This window comes from Glycine max, chromosome 5 (assembly GCF_000004515.6).
Source record: "Glycine max cultivar Williams 82 chromosome 5, Glycine_max_v4.0, whole genome shotgun sequence".
Lineage (NCBI taxonomy): Eukaryota > Viridiplantae > Streptophyta > Magnoliopsida > Fabales > Fabaceae > Glycine > Glycine max.
This window is the reverse complement of record NC_038241.2, coordinates 1,647,205-1,669,857: the sequence shown is the minus strand read 5'-3', so window position 1 is coordinate 1,669,857 and position 22,653 is coordinate 1,647,205. Positions and strand designations below refer to the sequence as shown.

Below are 22,653 nucleotides of genomic sequence, written 5' to 3'. Positions count from 1 at the left end.
TTTGTAATAAAAGTAAGACATTCTCGCTCATGATATAAAAGTTACCTTTTGTTTAGTTCTATTTAAATTAATTTTTGGTTAAAATTGAATTTGAAGTAAAATGATTTAGGTTTGAATGTTTTATTCTAAAAGTAAATTAGTATTATAAATTCAATATAAAATTTTATATCTATTACAAAAATTAGTTTCAACTCCAAAAAATAAATCTTTGACATGTAATCAATACCACAATATATGACCAAACAAACGTACATCGATAATCACATCAAATGATATTTCAATAAGATTTTGATTAATCAACATAAATCTAATACATACCCTTACACTTGCTTTTAGGAGCAAAAGCTAATTTAGTTTGAGACAACCAAACATGAAACAACATTTTTTGTTGTTGTTGATAAAATGTACATACGTTTGATAGCCTCCATACTTGAGTTTGACTGCCTTCAATGCCTATCCAAATATAGGCTTAATGCAATTATGCAACAAATAAGCTCAATTAAGCCTCCATACTCTAAACTTCTTTATGTCCTGCACCTAAGAAGTAAGAATATAATGCTCCTTTTTTCACCCTTGAAATAAAATAGAAAAATTAAGAAAGCAAACAAGCAAGCTAGAAATTTAATGTTCCTTTTGCTAATAAAAAAAGAATGATTTTCTTAACCTGACACATGTATCGCATGTGTGCCAAATATTAAAGCTGGTTGGTGATGATAATGGACATAACCGAGCTAGTAACACTAAATATTTCCTATTCAAGCGTAACCAAAGTCCAATGAAATTGTAAATAAGTCATGCAGTTAGCGAATAAATTTTCGGGTGTGACCAATGTGATGCATCATACTGTGGAATTGTGGTAAGTTAATGACCTAGAATTTTTTTTTGGGCAACCTAGGGACCCTATATAGTTTGTAGCCTAACAATGGACAAACAAGGATTAAGTTCAACTTTTTGGGGTACTAAGATAAGGTACAAACGAGATATATGAGAAACTATGTCAAATTAGTATGCAAGCACAAAAAGTTTTCCATTTTATTGTTTAGCTGATTAAACATATTATAGTGGCTATACGGCAGAGAGATGAAAACCAAACATCATAAGGCAACCTTTTTCAGGTTTCTTCTTTTATTTCCTCTCTTGCACTATTGTTTTATCCCTTTTGGTACCCTAAGCAAAGAGACCATTTAAGAAAGCACTCCCATCTCTTAACCAATACTGGAAAGGGAGTTTCCAGAGAGAGAGAGAGTGTGTGTGTGATTTTTTAAGAGAGGTAGAGAGAGAAACAAAAAAGATGGGAAGGGGGAGAGTTGAACTGAAGAGGATAGAGAACAAAATTAACAGGCAAGTCACATTTGCTAAGAGAAGAAATGGGTTGCTCAAGAAGGCTTATGAGCTCTCAGTACTCTGTGATGCTGAGGTTGCCCTCATCATCTTCTCCAACCGTGGCAAGCTTTATGAGTTCAGCAGCACCTCAAGGTATTCATACATAGATATATAAACTCTATTTAATTTGCTTATGTGTGTGCCATGTTTTTTTAAATGAGTGCATAAGTGCAAACATGTTGGCAATGACTTCTCTTTTGTGTTCAAATGTTTTTGTTAATTAATTTGGAGCATTTTTTGTGCAAGATCTGTGCTACTTCTTCTTCAAAATTTAAAGGTCTTTTTTGCCTTCCAAAATTTTCCATCTATTTATTTTTTCTTTTTCCTGACTTGTGGGAAGTGTAAAGCTCCGATCTTTCCTCTCTGCTTGCTTTTCACAATTTTATATACAACAAACGAAGTTGTTTTATTGAGTTCCAATACTTCAAGTGAAGATCTGAAGCTCTATCTTTTAACCCCTCTAAGGAAAGTCAAAGTGGGAAAATTTTCGTTTGTCTTTTTTAGATGTTGTTTAGAAAAAAGCTTTGCTGCTTCTATTTCAGCTGGGACATACATACCCTCCTGGACTAGGGCAAGATCATTTCTGTAATAGAAGAGTGTAAAAATCACTAATCTTTCGTTTTAAGAAAATTGTATGAACTTGGCTCCATAAACGACATCTTAACTTTTTTTGCCAAAGTTTGTTAACTTTATTTAACTTGGGTCAGTTCTGATCATGAAGATAAAAAAACTATATGAACTGGCCTAATAATAACCATTTGATTTGATTATTTTTTTTTAATTTCTGATTAGAGATAAAGCATTAACCGTCCAGACCAGGATTTACTGTAGTGATTTGGTGTCAGAGATGGGATGTTTTGATACGAAAACATGTTTTACTTTGCATTACAATTTAAGGATTGCTCAGACCCAGAGAGGGAGAGAGACAGTGTCCTTTAGCTTCTAAGGCTGTAAATCAACGTCTATCCTCAAAACCGTTGTGGAATAGCTGGTTTGATCTACAAGACTAAAGACAAAAACACTGTTCTCACTATTTGCAGGAACAATCAAACAATATGGTTCAAATGAAATTAAATATAGTGGTTAATGACTTAACATGGTTGCCTTTGAAAAAAATGACTTAACATGGTTCAAATGAAATAATAGGATATTTTAATTGGAGCAATTTTATTTTCATGACATTATGATTGGAGCAAATAACAACTAATCAAACCAAAACTCCTACATTTAATTTGAACTATCTTGATCTCTTTGACTTATCCATTAATCTATACATTTTCTTCCTTCCACTTTCTCTTTTCTTCAATGAATGAGCTTGTAAATCAAACTTTCTTCTTGTTTTTTTAAATAGAAATCTCTCCTATATATACAATGGAAAGATTTTGGTACCCATGTTGTAGTAAGTTTTGCTTGATTGTTAGAAAGCTCTATCTTAGGCTTTCACGACTTAATTTGGTGATATATATGGATGAAGTTGTCGGTGTACTGTTCCATCTAGATGCGTCATTGTTTTCAACTTTTCTTAATGTCTTCAACAATTCAATGGATAATGGTTATTGTAATTTTTGTATGACCATTGGGTCATTGTGTGGCCTCTTAAAAAATGTGTAATTAATTAACTGTTCAGCCGTAGATACGGAGATTTGTCAATGCATAAATTAAAGTTGTATTTATGGTTTACTTTCTTGACATATTGAATATATGTTCTTGTTCATATATTATATGTCCAGTTAAAGTATTTTTTCTTTAATTTAAATCTACTAGGTAGTAAAAGGTTTTGCTTTTTTTTTTAATATCTTTCAAGAAAGAATTTTGAACTTGAAGTCATTAAATTTTGTTTTGGTAAATTTAATTTTTCATTGTTGATAATTTTTATATTATAATCAAATAATCTCAATAAAAGAACATACTTATAATATTAAGTGTTTGAAATATTAAACTTATTCAATTTAATTAATAGCATGGGATTGGGTGAAAGTACTTTTTTTACCCTAATTAACAATAGATAAATCAAAACTCATTTTATAATATACCTTCATGCTGAATAATTTGGATTTTAGCATTTATAGGCTTTTTAGCACATGACCAGCAGGAGATGCTAAAGGTAGAAAAGAAAAATGAAAAAGACTGAAGCAGTATATAATGTAATAAGTTTATTATATGACCCATAATCTCTCTATTTAACTAAACGTACGCATACAACTCAAGCAACCTTTGGATAAATATATATATAAAAAAATGTTTTCTGGTATTGTTGTCGTATAGGATTTTTCTTAATTTTAACGATGATAATGACAAGTCGTCTGGAAGACAACCTATCATTTTAGCCGACATTTTTTTTATTAAATCAAGAAAAGATGCAAAGTATAATGAAGTATAGGCAGTTTTGTTAATTAAAGCATATCAGTAAGTTTTATTGAGATCTAGCATTGCAAGAATTGGAAGTGAATCAGTAGTGGTGTTTTAGCTGCTTAAAGGGACATCATACTTTTCCTTTCAAATAATGACTCTCCCAGATAAATTTGATTAAAGGGAATATTAAAGTTTAAACCGTAGGATCGATATTCTAATAATAATGCAGGTGGCTACAGTCACAGCCTTTTGTTTACTTGCTCTGTGTATATATTTGTGCCAATTGACTTATAGGCAATGTCATATATCATAATTGTTGTGATTCGTGTTGCTTACTTTTGATCAACTCACGCGAGTTTACATTTTCTGAAAACTTGAAAGAAAAGAGAAAGAAAAATCATTATGATTCTATTATTAGAGAAGACCCTTTGGAATAGCTAATCCCTAGTAAAGCTAGACATTAGCAGGTCACAAGGTTACAAATTCTTTATGTGTGTGTGTAGTGTATCTGGTTTTTTTTTTTTTTTTTTTGTATCTTATGAGGGTCAATAGATCATAATCAAATAATTTGTTCAAATATGTATTAAAACTTTTGTAGGAATTTATAGATGGTTTGCAGTTATGGTTCCACTTCCATAGTTATTGAGTTGCTACCAATTAACAATGTTGCAGAACATGCGTAGACATACACACACATGCCTTAATTTTTCTTTGTTTAGGGTTTAGGGTGTACACTGTACAGTATTTTCTCACTCCAAATATGCAGTTTTTAAACTTAATTATCTTGCAATTTTTCGTTCAAAAAATTATCAAAATTTCTCATTTACAAAGGAATGATCCCATATGCTGATTGAGTTGTTTCTTGATGACACAGTATGATGAAAACACTGGAGAAGTACCAGAAGTACAGCTACAGTGCACTGGAGACCACCCGACCAATTAACGACACTCAGGTAATTAAGTCTTATAATTAATAATTTTCTTATACAAAGGTTTCATAGACTTTATGAACTCTAGTCGTATATGAAATAGCTAATAACAAATATGCCACTACTTACAGAACTATCAGGAGTATTTGAGATTAAAAGCAAGGGTAGAAGTTTTGCAACGTTCTCAAAGGTAATTAACTTACCTGTTATGTGTTCAGACATAAAGTTGATATTCTATATATTCTGTCTTTATACTATATTGAATATTAAGTTTCAAGAATCTTTTGTGTCATTGATTCTAAATAATATGCAGGAACCTACTCGGGGAAGATCTTGCCCAAATGAATACAAATGAGCTAGAGCAGCTTGAGAATCAACTGGAGGCAGCACTGAGGAATATTAGGTCAACAAAGGTAACACTGGACAGCTTCAATTTCAATAATCAGTATTCTATTTTAGTTTGCACTTCTCAAATATCAGTTTTAGTGCAAAAGAAAAGGAGGTTTGGGGATATTTATTTCTAAAGTATATTACACCTGTTAAATTTCTTGATTAGCTAGCTCGGATTAGTGTTCTTTCTCTTTACAAATGCTTTCACATCTCTTTTAATTTCTTAGATAGATTTTAACATATATTTACAATTTTTTTCAGACTCAATTCATGCTTGACCAGCTTTCTGATCTTCACCACCGGGTAGGTGCATGTTTTTTCTTCCTTAGAACATTCTGATACCATCCTATTCTTTGGTGTAACCTTGGTTTTTACAAATTCAATGCAGGAAACATTGCTTATTGAAACTAATAACGTGTTAAGGAGTAAGGTAACAATTATTTCCAATTCAAATGCAAATTTCTATTTAAAGTTTTGATTAGATTATTAGTTGTACTAATGCATCTGTATAGATGATTTAACCAAACTCCATTTATTTGCTGAAGCATTCTAGATATTGGCTAGTTGCTAGCTAGCCTTGCAAGGATACGAAGAAATGAGCCTTTTTTTTTTTAAATCAATATTACCTATTTTGGAGGGTTCAAGATGATATTAGTTTCATTAATTTCAGGTTTTTATTTTCTTATGACCTTTTTCCCCTAGTAATTGGACCATAGTTACCATGATAATAATGACGAATGAGGATGATATTTAGTAGAAGGAATTACACCCTTATAATGTGTTGAATCATGATTTCAATTGTAATCATGAGGAACCTTCATATTTTATATTTAGTGTTTATTGCCTCAATCAAGTTAATTGTTTCTCATAGAAGATATGTGTAGAAAATAAAAATATAAAAAATATCTGTGATATTTACTGATTTACAACTTAGTTTTAGCTTGTTTTTTTTATCTCTATAAAAATCAAAGATATATATTTAAAAATTTATAATAATTGATTGAACTAAACTTCTTTTCCTTAGAATATAATCTCTGATAAAAGTAATATAATCTCTGTTGAAACAGTTGGAAGAAACTGATCACTCACAAGTTCAAGTAAGTCTAGCTTTGGAAGCTGGAGGGCCTAGCATCCAATACACCAACTTTCCACCTCAATCAGAGGGGTTCTTCGAGCCAGTGGGAGTGAACCCCACCTTGCAAATTGGGTAAAGTCATTCCACAAAAATTAATTCCCTAAATAATTTTGTGCGTAAAATTATCAAGTTCTTTTACTTTAATTTGCTTCATTCCCTTTTTCCCCCTTTTGTGGTACTCTATCTACAAAGTGCGTGTTTTATTGATTACAGGTACAACCAGACTGGTCCTGATGATACAAACGTAGGAGCTTCATCCTTAAGTATGCATGGATTCGCCTCTGGGTGGATGCTTTGATGATATTGAATTTACATATGTTCCATAAAGAACAGAAAAGAAAACTAGTCATGGATGTGTTGAACACTTCCATAATATATATGTTTTCGTTTCCTTTTGTTGTGCATCATTTATCAATGTTTGAATAAATAAAAATTGCGAGTAGTATTATCATAAAAATTTATGAACCTAAAACGTTGTATATTTGTATTGAAGTTAAAACTTTAAGCCATCCAATGAGTCACTGAACTTGGTTTACAGAATGTTGTGTTTGAGCATGATTGTAAAAGTGTAGTTGATGGCCTTTTGCAAATTTTACTGCTTTTTTTTTCTGATTTTTATGTTATTCTATCAAAATGTAGAGTTGCTTCCTCTTTCCTTTTTGAAACTCTATGGTGAGTTCTATTAGGAGTCAAACAAATTGTGTCACTCACAGTTAACAATCATGTTTTTTTAGCATATTTATGATTGTGTTCACTTTTTTATTCTGAATGAAATGATATAAATATTTTTTTATCTCAAATAGATTTAAAACTTTAAGCTTTTATGCATGAGATGAGTATCCATTATCCTTTGATATAATTAGGTTTGAATCTATGATTTTCCTTTAATTTTTCACGTTCTTTTTCTTAATTCTTTATCTATATCTTTTAATATCTCTAAAATATCTTATATCTCATTTTTGCTTGATTTAATTACAATGATAAGCTCGTTATAAATAGTTTTAACAATAATAATAATAGGGAATAAGTTAAGAAAGTATAAATAAAATATAATTTATCCTAGCATCTATTTGTTTTTTTGACTTTTTTTATTTCAAATGCATAGCCAACCTGAGACAAATAAAGCATTGACTTTATATATATATATATATATATATCGGCTCAACCCTAAAACAAACAAATTTATTTTTCTCTTCTTGTAAAGAGAGATACAATTATATAGGGAATTAACGATTTTTCCTTTTTTGCTAATAGGGGATTTACCCTTCTCGATCGTGAAAATGTATGAAAGCTGGCTATCTGCCATCTATGCAAAAATTTAGGCCTTACTAGGAATCTTTACAAAGATGGATAATATCCCAATAAATTGTGGACAGTAGCGATATTCCCCATCTTCTTAGTTGGGCTGAAATCTGCCCAATGGACCCCGCCCCCTTTTACTTTGATTTTGGCAAATGTTATTCTTACCTCCCCTTTTTAATTATACACCTCTGTTTTTTAATTTTTTCCTCAATTATCCTTGTCTTTGTTTCTCTTTTATAATTCTCTTTATTTTTTTTTGTTCAGGAAAAAAAATCTCCCCTCTCTTTTTTGGAGACATGTACTCTTGTGTTGCGATCTAGTCCTCTTCTTCTAATTGATTGCCCATTTTTGCTAGTTGGTAATACAACACGATTAGGTATCGATTCACGACGTTAAAGTTGGAGAGGTGGTTGACGTGAATAATCAAAACTTGCAATTGTGTGTATTAGATAGTGACAATTGAAGGAGGCGTCATAGAGGATCACTTGGGTGTAGTTGGTGGTGGAGGGGACGACACCGTCGTTGAGGCTTGAGGACTTTCACCACCTAAAATACTTGTCGTAGCTCTTGGAGGACTTATGCTTTCAACCTCCCCAAATAAAACCTTTTCAAGGCTTTTCATGATCATATTAACAACCAATAACCTTAGCGCAGAAAAATCACAACCATCAAAGCAACTAATCAAAGTCTTCTAGAGAGTAACCATTTAGATTTCGTTATGTAGTTGTTGGTTTCAGTTCATTACTTTTATAGGGCAACCCGGTTGATTCTTGATGTTTTTTTTTTTTCATTTCGTTGTAAAACAGTCCATCTAGAAGCAATATAACAAAGAAGTAAAAAAGTATAATTTTCTTTAATATCAAAATCTCAATGATTAAATTGGTGATTTACTATTTAAAAAACTAATTTATAAACATGTTTAAAACATAAACAATGTGATAAAAATGTACAAATTAATACATTTGATATAAGTTAAATTTCATGTACTGTACCACAAATTAAAAATTGTAGATTATATGATTTTTAAAATAATTATTTAAAGATCAATAGATGTGATTGAGAATTAATCTTGTAAAGAAAAGAAGGGTAGAGGGGGTGAGTGGGGGAAGAAAAGGAGGCAAGAACGGAGGGGTGAGTGGGGAAAGAAGAGAGGGGTAGCAGAAGGGGTAGGGGAGGAGGGAGAGTGGGGAGGGTGGGTGAGGAAGGAAAGAGAGAAAAAAAGAAAAAAAAGGAAGAAGAGAAACTGAGCGGGCATAGGAGGTGGGTGGGGAATGGAAGTGAGAGAAAAAGAAAGAAGAGAAATCAAACAAATAGATTTTTGTCCCTTTTTATTATGACTGTTACTTAAGCTTGTTCAATTTTTTCCAAACATTATTGTAGCTTGACAACTTTTTTTGTGTGACCGTTACTGTAGTTGTCAATTTTTTTAACTTACTATAGCTTGTTCTTGTTATATTATGTCTATAAACTAGTCATTATAGGATTTTTTTTTACACAGTTCTCACATTTTCATTCTTATTCCCATTGTCATTCTCAGATTCTCTGATTTTAATTTTAAATCTTTTATTTATTCCTTGTCATATAAATCCAAATCAATTTAATTGACAAGCTTATATGAATTTGTTACAAAATTACCAACAATCTCCTTCTAACAAGAATTTGCAACATCCTCTTCCATTGTTTGCCTACATGCCACTACCACCTTTATTAATGAGCAAAAATTCTCATAATTCTCCTCATTTCATTTTGAACTTGGCACTACCACAACCACCACCAGTAATTTATAAGCAATCCCTTTCTACCAAAAATTTCCAAAGTTCTCACACCTTTCCTTCTATGCCACAAAATACCCTCAACATGTTCCGTAAGCCTCCCAATAATTGTAGTCGTATACAAACTCCTTCAACAGAGCAAGTTGATACACACTTTTCACAATTTTTTACTCAAATTGAGTTAGAAAATATTACACTAGAGGAAGGAGGAGGAAGTTCTACAAGGAAGAAAAAGGGCACACATATTTTTTTTTTAATTGAAAAAGATAAACTTCTCATTAGTTCATGGCTTAATGCCTCACTTGATTCAATCGTCTGTGATGGTAAAAAATTAGAGGCTTTTTGGAAAAGAATCATAGAAAATTACAACACACATTGTGGATATCTAAGTGAAAGATCAATCAATCAACTAAAATCCTATGGCCAAAAATTCATTATGTCGTTCAATGGTTGTTACAAGCAAGTTGTTGCTTCGAAGAAAAGCGGTTACATAGAGAACGATGTGATGGTTAATGCATATGTTATTTGGAAGGGCGAAGGAAAAAAAGGATTTCACATTGGAGCATGCATAGCGACTATTAAAAGATCAACATAGATGGTTAGAACAATACAAAAAAGTTCCTTCGAAAAGAACAAAGATGAATAAAAATTGGAATTACTCATCGTCATCTAACCTTGAGACATCAATTGAAGTTTCCAAAAATGACACTCCTACACCACTAGCTCGCCCAATAGGACAAAAGGCGATCAAATGAAGATCAAAGGGAAAGGAGCATTTTCTTCTACACCGATTGTGGACTTGTCTGGCATTGAAAAATAAATGAAGGAAAGAAATATTGTCCAAAAACAAATAGCAGAGACAATGGAGTCTGATAACATCGTGAAGACATACGATATTCTTATGAAGGACACATCTAACATGACTGAAGATCAATGCAAGAAACACAAAATCACTTGTAAATATATTTTAAAGAAGTTTAGTAGTTAATGTTTATGTCTTAAGTTATCGTTAATTAGTTGTATATTCAAGTTTGTTTTTAATTAGTTTTTTTATTAGTTTAGTAGTTTGTTTTTTATATGTTAAGTTAATGATTATGGTGTAACACATTTTCAATTAGATGAATGATGAGTTTGTCTTTTAATTACGTAAGTTATTTGTTAATGCGTAACCTTTAAGTTGTCATAAAAACTAGTCATTGTAAAAATTAGCCGTTTAGCGGTTAAAAAAGTAGTCATTATAAAAAATAGTCGTTAAAAATTGAAGGGGCGGAGAGGGTGGGTGAGGAACGAAAGAGAAAAAAAAGAAAGGAAGAAGAGAAGGGGCAAAGGGGGTGGGTGGGGAAGGAAAGAGAGAAAACAAGAAAAATGAAAGAAAGAAAAAAGGAAGAAGAAAAACAAAAGGGGCAGAAGAGGTGCGTGGGGAAGGAAAGAGAGAAAAAAAAAAGAAAGAAGAGAAATTGAATAAATAGATTTTTGCCCCTTTTTTTTATGACTGTTACTTAATCTTGCTTAACATTTTTTTTGAACGTTGCTATAGCTAGTCAATTTTTTCCAAACATTATTGTAGCTTGACAACCTTTTTTATGACCGTTATGTCAAATTTTTTTAACATGATTGTACCTTGTTCATGTTAACTTTTTTTATATAAAAAATTACAATAAATTTTTGTAAAAATTGGATCCTATAAACTGGCTGCTACAGGATTTTTTTTTTGGCACAAGATTTTCACATTCTCACTCTTATTCCCATTGTCATTCTCAGATTCTCCAATTTCAATTTTAAATCTTGTTTTATTTGTTCCTTGTCATATGGATCTAAATCAATGTAATTGACAAACTTATATGAATTTGTTGCAAAATTAACAATAACCTCCTTCTAACGAGAAACCGCAACATCCTCCGTCTAGCAGAGGCAATGGAATCCGATAACATCGTGAAGATGTATGATATTCTTATGAATGACACATCTAACATGACTGAAGATCAATGCAAAAAACATGAAATCACTTATAAATATATTTTAAAAAAGTTTAGAAGTTAATGTTTATGTCTTAAGTTATCGTTAATTAATTGTATGTTCAAGTTTGTTTTTAATTAGTTTTTTTATTAGTTTAGTAGTTTGTTTTTTTTTATGTATTTAGTTATCATTGATTATGTTGTAACACATTTTTAATCAAATGAATGATGAAGTTTGTTTTTAATTACATAAGTTATTTGTTAACGAGTAACTTTCAAGTCAGTCATAAGAACTACCTGTTAAAAAATAGTCATTATAAAAATTAGCCATTGTAAAAACTAGTCATTGTTGACGATGTTATTTAATAGTTTAGTTTCCTTTTATCCATGCACACACCTTCTTCTTCAAAATTCTTTTATCTTTTTTCTACCCTTACTCAGTCATGAGATGACTCAAAACTTTGACTTCGATAGAACTTGGCAACAAATTGTTGATGAAGCACTTGAAGACAACACTAACGAAGAAATCATAAAAGCAGGACATGATTGTTGAAGATGAATGAGATAACATTGATGTTGATTATGATCATATTGATGAAGAGATTTCAAACATTGACATATCTCCTAGTACTCATCGTGACTTTGCTACAAACAAGATGTTGTATGTATACAAGAGGAATTCATCAACAACTTCAAACAGACTTAGTGAAGTATATTTGGAAACGTTTCGATCAGAATAATGACGAAATTTAATTTTTGTTATTCAATGTTGATGCTTGTATTTTTTTTTTTATCAATTTTATGTATTGTCGTAAGTTTAAATTATATTGATAAATAAATATTTTGATTATTAATAAATTTTATGTTTTCGTTATATTTTTTTTGAAATTATAAAATATATAATTAATTATTTTCAATTATTTTAAAATAAATTATAAATAAATATTAGAATATGGATCCCTTTAATTTAAATAAATAATTTAAAATCTCAAAATAAAATCTATTGAAATAAAAAATATAAAAAAATCTTAAAAATAATATAATATTATGAAATCCTAAAAAAATATAATTAAGATCTCAAACTCAAATATTCTTACATATGTCCTAAGAATCTGAGTGGGCGAGCGCCTAGAAGAAACGGTGGGGACCAGTCTAAGTCTACTATGACAGAATAGTGTCTCTGCCCAATCATAACTAGACAACGTATTTGACAAAACCACGCAGGTTTTTCAAAACCACGTTTTAGATCCGATCAGCGGTTTCTCTATCCGAACATTTATTTATTTGTACAGTAAGTATAAGTAGTAAATATTCTAAATACTGACCAATGATATTTTCCTTAAAAAAAAAACCAGTTGTGGTATGTAATACATGCTAAAAAAAGCCTTGACTTCATAGTCCTTACCCTAATATTCCTCTTTCCTCTTCTTCTTCTTCTTTCTTTCTTCCGCCACTGCCGCAGAGCGTAGAAGGAAATCAAACAGCAGAGAGAGGGTAAAGCATACGTGGGTTAAATCCATGCGCATGAGTCGGAAGAATTTGTGTTAGCGGTGAGGAGATATATTGAGAATTAATATTTGATAGTGTATATATGGGGAGGGGAAGAGTGGAGTTGAAGAGGATCGAGAACAAGATCAATAGGCAAGTGACGTTCTCAAAGAGAAGGTCTGGTTTGCTGAAGAAAGCGCGCGAGATCTCTGTGCTGTGCGATGCTGATGTGGCTCTCATCGTCTTCTCCACCAAAGGCAAGCTTTTGGACTACTCCAACCAACCTTGGTACGTCCCTCCCCTAACTAATTCCCTCTCTTCTCTTCTTAATTTGCACTCAATCACTCATATATATGCATGTGCTGTCATTCCTTGTTTGTCAATGCTCTAATATTTGCTCTAGTTCATCACTTGTTTCATGTAATCTACACTACTCACTTTCTCATTAGGATTTCACCTTCTACTCTTCATATATCTCGTATAGTTTTATTCCTTGTCTTATTCTTCTAATTAAAGATTGTCAGCGTGCAGGAGCACATATGGGTTTATATTTCTTGTTTAGTTAGTTATACTTGATTTTTTGAAACGGAACCTTTACATGCCCATCAAGTGTGTACGAGTGAGGAAGTGTGTATTTGTAGGTATAAATTATTAGGTAATTTTGGGCAAAACTTATGTGCAATATCATAGACACAGTTGTTGTTATTCTCTAATTAGAATCAAGGTATTATTTCGGTAATATCTCGATAATACATCTAGACATTTAATAGATTTTTTTTTATCAGTGATAGAATTCTTTATTACTATACAAATTACCAAGATGAAAATTTTCAAATCTAATTAAAGAACAGTATCAACAACTCAACAGCACTTATAGTATTGCGTCTATATTTTGTTCCTAGTAATACTTAATTACATATGATATGGAGATTAGTTTTTCTTATAACAGGTTCAACCTCATTTACCAGAGGAAAAAAAAACTTAATTATAACAGCCTCAGATCAACTAATAATAAAAAGTAATATGAATACTAATATTAAATACTGTAGTTTTTTCCAAGACTTAAAACAAGGACTTAAAAGCCTTAAATATTTCAGCCGGCCCTGCCTAATCATTTCTCCTTTGGGACTGTTAATTTGAGTATATATGGTGTTGGTAAAGTCACTCAACTTGTTATTAAAAGAATCGGGCCCCAATAATTGAACCCTAACCAGTTAGTTAAAAAAAATCTGATATGGTGTAACTTGTTTAAAAAACTTAAGGACAAGTAATAATGCAATATAACTTTGTTATCTAACTTAGAGAAGTCGAATATTCTCCCTCGGGACCATATAGTAGTATTTTTTTTTATTATAATATTATTAGTATAAAATATTCATTAATTTTAATGATAATTAATTTTTATTAAAAAATTTAATTGATCACCTTTTATAAAAAGAAAACTTCTCAATTATTTTTTACTTCATCAACAAAACTCAAATTCAAAATTTTAAAATTCAACTATCATAGTCATAGTTTTAAATCTCAGAACATATAGTACGTAGTACCACTAACTTAGTGGTTGATAGCGTAGTAATTAATTTACATTTACCTGATTTGGTATTTTGAATGGAGGGGGAGGCATCTTCATCTGACATACCTAGGCACACCGTCTCTGAGTAAAGAGACTAATCACTGAAAACTGAAACGTGCCGTATTGCATTCAACATAGAAAAGTATGTAACAATACAAAACGCTGGTGTTAGTGCTACCAATCAAATTAGTACTCGAAAATTAATATCACGGTCAAGGATACTCAAAGAAGTTTGGATATAAGGGATGAAAAAGAGAGAAACCACAAAGACTATAATAGAATGCATGAAAAACATATTTTTCATTCATAGTCAAATAATTACATAGGAGAGAATATATATATATATATATTCTCTGTGCCTATAATTAAGGATAAGATTAAAAGGGAAATGACAGTAAATATGAAAACAAATACAATTGATAAAAAAAGCAAAACAGAAAATCAAAATATGTTCACAATGAGACAAAACAACAACTAGTCAATAGTCAACAGAGCATCTTAGGAGAGCTCAATTGTACCACTTGGTGGATGTGCGAATTTCTGATTTTGCTAATAGATACATTATACATTGTGCCAGGGAATGCAAGGATTCACTTCCTCCTATTTATTCCTTATTCCTTGCGATAATCTTATAACAATTTTTTGACCGGAAGGGGAAGAAATCACCAGTTCCTTTCTCTGTTTTCTCAATTAAGAGAAATTTTCTTTAAAAAACTTCTCCTTTTTACGTAGTTGCTTTAAACTTAACTTTACCTTTTACATTCCAAGTTACTTATATGTATATTGCTATTATTTTTTATGGGAGAAAAAGATAAATACTTATTCATCATTAGATTTTATTATAAATGTTTAAGATATTAAAACACACGTCATATGAATTTTTTAAACTCATGTAATTTTTTTTAAGTGCTTACATGGCTTTACAAGTTATAGAGATTTGCTTACTTATGCTCGTTTTTTAAGAAAGATTAAATTAGCAAGATGCACTTTGAATATATTTTAAGAAAATTTTTATTTATAGTTTGCTGATTCACTCATTTTACAAAATAAGTTGTGTAAGTTAACAAGTTTCATGAGTATTTATTAACATACATTCACTTATTTTTTTCAGAAAAATAAATCAATAAATGATATATTTTAAAAAATTTATAATTATAATTTATCAGCTTACCGTCTAAAAAAACAAGTAGGGCGTAAGACTGTAAGTTCAACGAATCTCACACACACATATATGCCGAGCAATTTGTGGGCTCGTGGCTCCTTAATGAGTAGAGAACTATAAAGCTGAGAACAGATAGACGAAGGAAGCACAAGGTGCATGCATGAACAAATTATCATTAAATTACACCATTCTATTCTATGCAATCTGATTAAAATTGTTGTTAACAAAAATATCTAATGTAAAATGTTAGAGTTTCTAGTATTAAAACTACCTCATTATAATTTAATCTATTCCAACATTTATTTTTATATTAATTCTTATAATCTTTCAACAAATTTATAATGGAAATAATTTTGTTGACAATTTTTCACCAAACCGTAAAAATTGGGACAGCTGTTATAATTCGTTTTTTTATCATACCTCTAGGCTCCAGGTTGGATATGGGTAAATATTGAAACAAAATATAGTAAAAAAAAATAGCGCGAGTCAATGCTATACAATACGTGATGCTTAAGCTATGTTGAAAAAAAAAAAAAGCTAAAAAATTAGCTCAATGTTGAAAAATTAATTGGTAGTTAAAAGTTGAAAAATTAATTTTTTAAATTATAAGTGTGTGATAAAATTAACTATTGAAGTAACTGAAAAGTGTAAAATGATTTAAAAATAATAAAATCATAATTTATTAAAAAAATAATAAGGAAATTGAATTAATGAATTGAGGATAAAAATAAAAAAAAAATATAAAAAGCTAGAAACCGAAAGCTAACGTTTTAAAATATTTTCTTTGTTTCATAACAATGTTAGAAATTATTAAAAAAAGACTTTTTACCGAATAAGCAAACAAGTTTTTCAACTAATAAAAAAAGTTAAAAATTAACAGAAATATCTTACCAAATAGTCATAATAGATACTCTCTCCGTCTTATCATAATCATCATGTAAGAAGAAAATTTTATATCAAAATAATTATTATTCTAGGTTTTCAATGTAACGTTGATTATATTTTTTTCACTTATATCTCTTATAATATCATGTATATGAACAACAAAAATTAAACATGAATTATGATAAGGTTAATTTTATAATATTATTATTCTATTTCATTTATTTATTGTAGGTTTGACAATTATAATGGGATGGAAGAGTAAGAAAAGCAAATCACTTAAAAGTCATTTTTATTTTGGTTCAATTTCAATTAACTTTGTTAAGATAGTTTAATTCAATTGATTAAATAAGATGTGTAAATTATTATAAACTCTATTATCCAGTTTTTCATTCATGTGATTTTCAAAAATATTTTAGTGCACAAAAATATATATAATTTTTTTAATGTGCTTTCAAATGATTTTGAGTAAAATCTTTTCTCTTTTAATTCAGGACACTCATTAGCATAACTCTAAATAATTTCCTTCCCATATATAAAACCTTTGCTCACTGCTAATTTAATTTCCCGAGTCAACAGTACGGAAAGAATTCTTGAACGGTATGAGAGGTATTCGTATGCGGAGAGGCAACTTGTTGGAGATGATCAACCACCAAATGTAAGCCTTCAATTTCTTCTGGATGAACTTTAAACCTTTTCTTTTTATGCTTTATTGATGTAAATTGGCCCTTTACTTTCTCTAAACCCTCCCAGTGGAGGGTGATTTGATCATTTGTCCCTACTTAATTAGTTTAACATATTTTACTAGCTAAACCAACTTATATACATTCACTTTTGAGTTATTTATTTTATGCCAAAATTCTTAATTTGGTTCTTCAAAGTTACAGGTGTCATTATATTGGTTTTCTAAAATAAATCCTCACAAATTAATCCCTTGAGTTAAGTCATCACTTCCTAAAGATTTTATCACCAAATTAAAGATGTGATATGTCCCCAAAATAATCTCTAGAATATTCTTTACATTATAGCTGAATTAGTCTTGGATAAAAGTGAAGACGATGGCAGTTTAGATTTTTGGTTAACTAATTTAGTAGCAAATTTCCAATTCATCAACTTCAAATCCTCTTTTCTACAAAGTTTCCTTGACATGGTATAATTTCGAGTGACATTTCCTTGACAAGACATACATCCATGCACAATTGCACGTTTTCCAAACATGTCCGTCCCAAGGACAAATAAAGTCGCTAAAATAATTTGTTACTTGCCCATTAGCTTTATTTTTCTAGTCTATGGATAATTAAGGAATGTTATTGTTATTTTCATATCTTTTAATGTTTAAGATTATTATACAGATTAAAAAATGAAATTAATAAATTGTTATATTTAAGTTAAAATATTCTTATTTAATATCTTGATCTTTAATAACATCATTATTAATTACTAATGAATATTAAATAAGAGTATATTTGAGAAAAAAATATTAAATAAACTTTGAAAGTTTAAAACATTAAAAAGATACGGAAAAGAGACAGGACTTGCTACTGTTACAGTAGATTAGACGCGTTAGAATACTGATTTAATTATCTGCATGCACTGTTAGGAAAACTGGGTTATAGAACATGAAAAGCTCAAGGCTAGGGTGGAGGTACTACAGAGAAATCAAAGGTATTAATATATTATGGGCTAGAGCTACTTGTGTTTGTTGTGTAATAAAATATGCAATGACAGGTTTACTGCTTTGTTTCAGGAATTTTATGGGAGAAGATCTGGACAGCTTAAATCTTAGAGGACTTCAGAGTTTGGAGCAACAACTTGATTCCGCTCTCAAACACATTAGATCACGAAAGGTAAAACTACATGTGCAACCAAGAGTGTTTTGGTGATGTCATTAAACAAATATGACATTATAAGTTTGGTTTAATTACCTTTTTATCCTTAAGTTGCAATAATTTTCTTTTTTATTTCTATAGTTTAAAATATCTTATTTTCTTTCTTATAGTAGTAATTTTTTATTTTTTTATTAGTTCTTATCTTCTAAAGTTGACTAACGTCGGTTGAAATGAACTTAGATTAAGGTTTTTGTTGTCAATTGTTGAATAACGTGAATGTGATATTTCTTATTTAATCCATGTTTACCTCAAACGGTATTAGGCAACTTTAGACGATGAGTACGGAAAGATAAAAAAAAATTGCAAATATAACAACAAAAATGAAATGTTATAAACTATATATAAGAATTAAATGGGAAGGTTACTGCAACTCTAGGTGTTACATAGGTTATTAAACCTGCAAGTTTTAACTTGTACATTTCAATAATAGAGGTGTAGAATATATCCAAATTATAAATAAGGGCAACAAAATCCTAAATTACAGCAAGATATCCTCTTAATAGTCTGTGAATCTCTCCTGATACGACTTGACCATGATTTCTTAAATGTGTACAGAATTTTTAAATACTGCATGCATGAATATGGCTTGATCAATGATTTTTCTAAATACTTGCAAATATACATGACCATATGAGATTCTCTTATAAGTTAGTGTATGAAGATTTTAAATGCCTAACTTACTCAATTGATGATTAATTGTTATTTGACGAGCTTTGGTTAAGGAAATATAGAGTTTTTTTCAATAAACTCTCAAAAGCATTTTTAACCCTGTATCCAAAGTCTTTCATAGGAACTTTTATCTATATGTATAATGGATGGGTGCCATTTATCAAGTATCTTGCAATAAGGATAGATTCATCCCAATATTGAATTAGTACGTAGCTTAGCTTGAAAATGAAAAGTTTAAGCAACATTAAAAAAAAAACAATGATACACAAACATTTATTTATTTTAATTGAACACCCAATCAACACTTTTAATTTATTTTTATTTTTTTCTTTCTATCACATCATAAATTCTATAATATCTATATTTTTTTTCTATTTTTCTTTCTCTCTAGGTGTATTATAATATATTGAGTATCTACAAAAATTATTCGAAAAAAAAAATTATGTTTTCTTTTGAACAATTATTCTGTTGCAGGGTGTGAATCATGAAGGTTTGATGAAACATTCTATTTTAACAAAATAGGTCTTAAAGACCTTGAATTTAGTAACATTGTCACTTCTCTCAATTTTAACTTTTCTATTTACTCAACATAACAAAAAAATTCGTGAGTCTTCTTAACTTGACTCTTTACTGCGATTGAATATAATCATATGATGAGAAAATCTCCCACAATGGTCAAGTGGGGAACACCCCAAGAGTGAACACGAAAAGGACCCTACTCATCATAATGCATTAAATTAAAAGGCTTATTGGCTTTGTTCTTATTACGAATAAATGCATCTCTTGTTTGGTTAGCTCTTTAGCACATATCACAAATTCGCTTATATGTCTTCCCTCACCAACATAAGCGCTAGGAAGTAATTAAACGAAGTATTTGATCTAAAGGATGTCCTATACATGCCATTGCCGCATGGTAAAGGAATCAACTCCACTTGTTTTACATGCATATATGCACAATGGTCACTGCGTGAGAATGATAGACCTCATTTTTTTACTCACCCACGTCAATCACTCCTCGAATTATGGTCCTATTTCCCTCATAATTTGTACAAAAGGTGATTTCCCAATGTGAGTCATGTATCAATTGGGAGACAAAAATAAGATACAAGTTTAAATAGGAACATGTATAACATGTTTAAGAATTAAGACCATGCCTTCCCCAAAAGTTATTGTTCCATTAATTCTTATTTGCAACTGCATTTCTTCCCTTAGATAGCCTAATAGGACAAGACAAGATATTTTAACTATTTACTTGTAAAAAGTTCTTGTAGCTATTACACAACTTAAGAAAGGACCCACACTTATCTGTGACTCCCTTTGTATCGTGTGTGCTTGCTGGATTTGTACAGCATTCACAGTGTAATGAAATTTCTCTTTCTCCCATTTTAGTGCTAATTCTTGTGTGGTGCTGCATGTATAGTCAAAGGTGTCTCCACTTCCCTTCTTACCATTCATTATATGATAACGCGATGATCAAGTTGTCGTGTTGGTTTGATACCAAAACAAGCATAGTTGTAATATTTTTTCAGTATCTTTTAACTGTGTCACCTCATTTTATGGGATAAGGTTTTGTTGTTTGTTTATTTTCTTCGTACCTTTCAATAATAATGGTTTAAAATAGATACAAACCGTAATTAATGATAACAAACTCTTAAAATTACTAGGAATCTCCTAATTGTTTGTGCCTAAAATCTCCTCATATGACTTGATTGTTATTTCCTAAATATCTACAAGTATATAATTACATGAAATTCACCTAATATAATTTGAAATGAATTGAATGTCATTGTAATTCTGGGTGTTAACGTGCAGAACCAAGCCATGAATGAATCTATTTCTGAGCTTCAGAAAAAGGTGAGTCTTTCTTGCCCTTGCATAAATGATAGTGAACAATGTTTCTTTTTCTCCTTCCCTTAAAAGAAGGGTGAACGATTGGCTTGAAACTAGTACACACATGTTCCAACCAAAAAAGGTATGAATTAATTCTCTACATTTTCAAGGAGTTTCTTGAGAATGTACTATTTTCTAAATTTCTGAGAATGAACACTGGCTAATCATTGTTTTTGTGAGAATTGTAAATTGCTGAATATCAATTGATACATATCTTTCTAACATTAATTTTCAGTAACAATATGCACACATTGTTTTCATTGACCAAAAGTTTTGGATCAGCTGCCTTCGGTATAAATGATGATTTAGTATTTCATCATGCAGGATAGGACACTCCGTGAACACAACAACTTGCTCTCCAAGAAGGTAATGACCATTTTGTTTTATAACAACTCATTCAGTTTGTGCAATTTGGATTTCAAAAATCTTACCGTACACAACAACATGGTTTGAGTGAAAAACAGATAAAGGAAAAAGAGAAGGAGCTGACCCCACAAGAGCAAGAAGGACTGCAAAATAACATGGATGTGAGCTCTGTCCTTGTAACTCAACCACTGGAGTCCCTGACTATTGGGTTAGTATCTTTTTGTGATGTATAACTGAAATGCTCCAAACTCTATTCTTAAGAGTGTGTGTGAGTATATTCATGAATTGTTACCGTGTATGTGCATATGCATGATTTCATTTTAACCTTCCATCTTGTGCTACTTTGTGTATATACCACCTCAAGTTGGATGCATGAAACCAATGAATAGGATGAATGCTGAATTTTTTACTCTTCTTTTTTAGAGTCTTCAATTTATATTGGTATTTCTTTCTTTCTTTCTTTCTTTTTTCCCTCATCATATATCATTATGACTTTATAGTTTTAACCCATTTATGAGGATATAAATAAATGAAATGTAAAAACCCAAATGAGTGTGCCTGGCTGGTTATCTCGTTATCTTTAATTTATTTATTCTGTTTTGTAATACACCACCTCTATACACTTATTAAGAAACATTATTTCCTTTTAATAATTGCTATGGAAAATGATAAATTTCCACCCCATAAAGTACATACATGAAAAGAAAAAAGAGATAGAGAAAAAGAAAAAGAAGAGTGATGAGAAATAGAGATGAAAATAAGATAAAAGAGTGGGTGTATCATAATAGTAATAAATAATAAACTCATTTCTATTCTAAAGTGTCAAGTGATATTTAATACTTACAAGGGGGTAATGAAACGTAGAGGAAAAGTCAAGTCAACCAAATAAATGGTATTAGTTAATTAATCTCAATTTGAAGTAGATATAAGATGAAATGGATAGTTAAAAGAGAGAGAAAAAAAAAGGAAAAAAGGTTACAAGTTGAATTCATTTTGCTAACAAAACTAGTATTTTAACAAATTAATAGTTGTTAACATCCACCTGATTAGTTGATCTCTGGTTTTTGAATTTGCAACTAATAATACTAATTAAGTGATCACCTAAATGACTTGATGCAGAGGCTCCCCAGAAGTCAAATCTAATGAAGAAACTCCAACCTCATGTCGACCTAAAACCATTCTTCCCCCTTTGATGCCTCTTCCTACAAATGAATAGAAGCCTATTCTTGTTAAATACGAATACCACTTGTACAAAGGCTAGCTATATACATCATCAGAGGCATTTGACGGTGACTATACCACCTGGATTGTATTTAATGCTGCTAGGTATATTAAATGATCTACATATAAAATGATACTGATATAAAATTGAGTTTGAATAAAGGTTGAAGTTTTGACTTATATCCAAATGTCTAATTCATGACGTGTTTTTCTTTCACTTCTGCATAAATTCTTCAAAACACTTTATTATTTAGTAGGTTTAAATATGTTAGTGATTTTTAATATATACTTAAAT

The 22,653-nt window shown here is 30.3% G+C and overlaps 2 protein-coding genes across 3 annotated transcripts; both read left to right on the top strand.

Annotated features, from left to right (window-relative positions):
- The first annotated feature begins 1,214 nt into the window (after positions 1-1,214).
- On the top strand, positions 1,215-6,724 carry LOC100797819 (MADS-box protein CMB1-like). Its single transcript, NM_001255436.2, is given in 8 exon segments — positions 1,215-1,476; positions 4,610-4,688; positions 4,796-4,854; positions 4,978-5,077; positions 5,316-5,357; positions 5,443-5,484; positions 6,122-6,261; positions 6,403-6,724. Coding segments are annotated over 8 exon segments (732 nt in total). The 5' UTR covers positions 1,215-1,291; the 3' UTR covers positions 6,488-6,724.
- Positions 6,725-12,533: 5,809 nt separating this feature from the next.
- On the top strand, positions 12,534-22,538 carry FULC (MADS-box protein FULc). 2 transcript variants are annotated; one of them, XM_006579637.4, is made up of 8 exons: positions 12,534-12,994; positions 16,903-16,981; positions 17,924-17,988; positions 18,071-18,170; positions 20,694-20,735; positions 21,081-21,137; positions 21,236-21,345; positions 22,257-22,538. In XM_006579637.4, the coding sequence occupies exons 1-8, from the start codon at positions 12,810-12,812 to the stop codon at positions 22,351-22,353; spliced, it is 735 nt and encodes a 244-aa protein (XP_006579700.1). In that variant the 5' UTR covers positions 12,534-12,809; the 3' UTR covers positions 22,354-22,538. The 2 variants fall into 2 exon arrangements, with proteins under 2 accessions (XP_006579700.1, NP_001304506.1); NM_001317577.2 differs by having other exon boundaries at positions 12,592-12,994; positions 21,096-21,137.
- The last annotated feature ends 115 nt before the right edge of the window (positions 22,539-22,653 follow it).

Bases quoted from the DNA above. Each gene is read 5' to 3' on its own strand.
- FULC (XM_006579637.4), top strand. From the start codon at position 12,810: ATGGGGAGGGGAAGAGTGGAGTTGAAGAGGATCGAGAACAAGATCAAT. The intron at 12,995-16,902 runs GTACGTCCCTCC...CCGAGTCAACAG, and splicing joins GACTACTCCAACCAACCTTG to TACGGAAAGAATTCTTGAAC. The intron at 21,138-21,235 runs GTAATGACCATT...AGTGAAAAACAG, and splicing joins ACAACTTGCTCTCCAAGAAG to ATAAAGGAAAAAGAGAAGGA.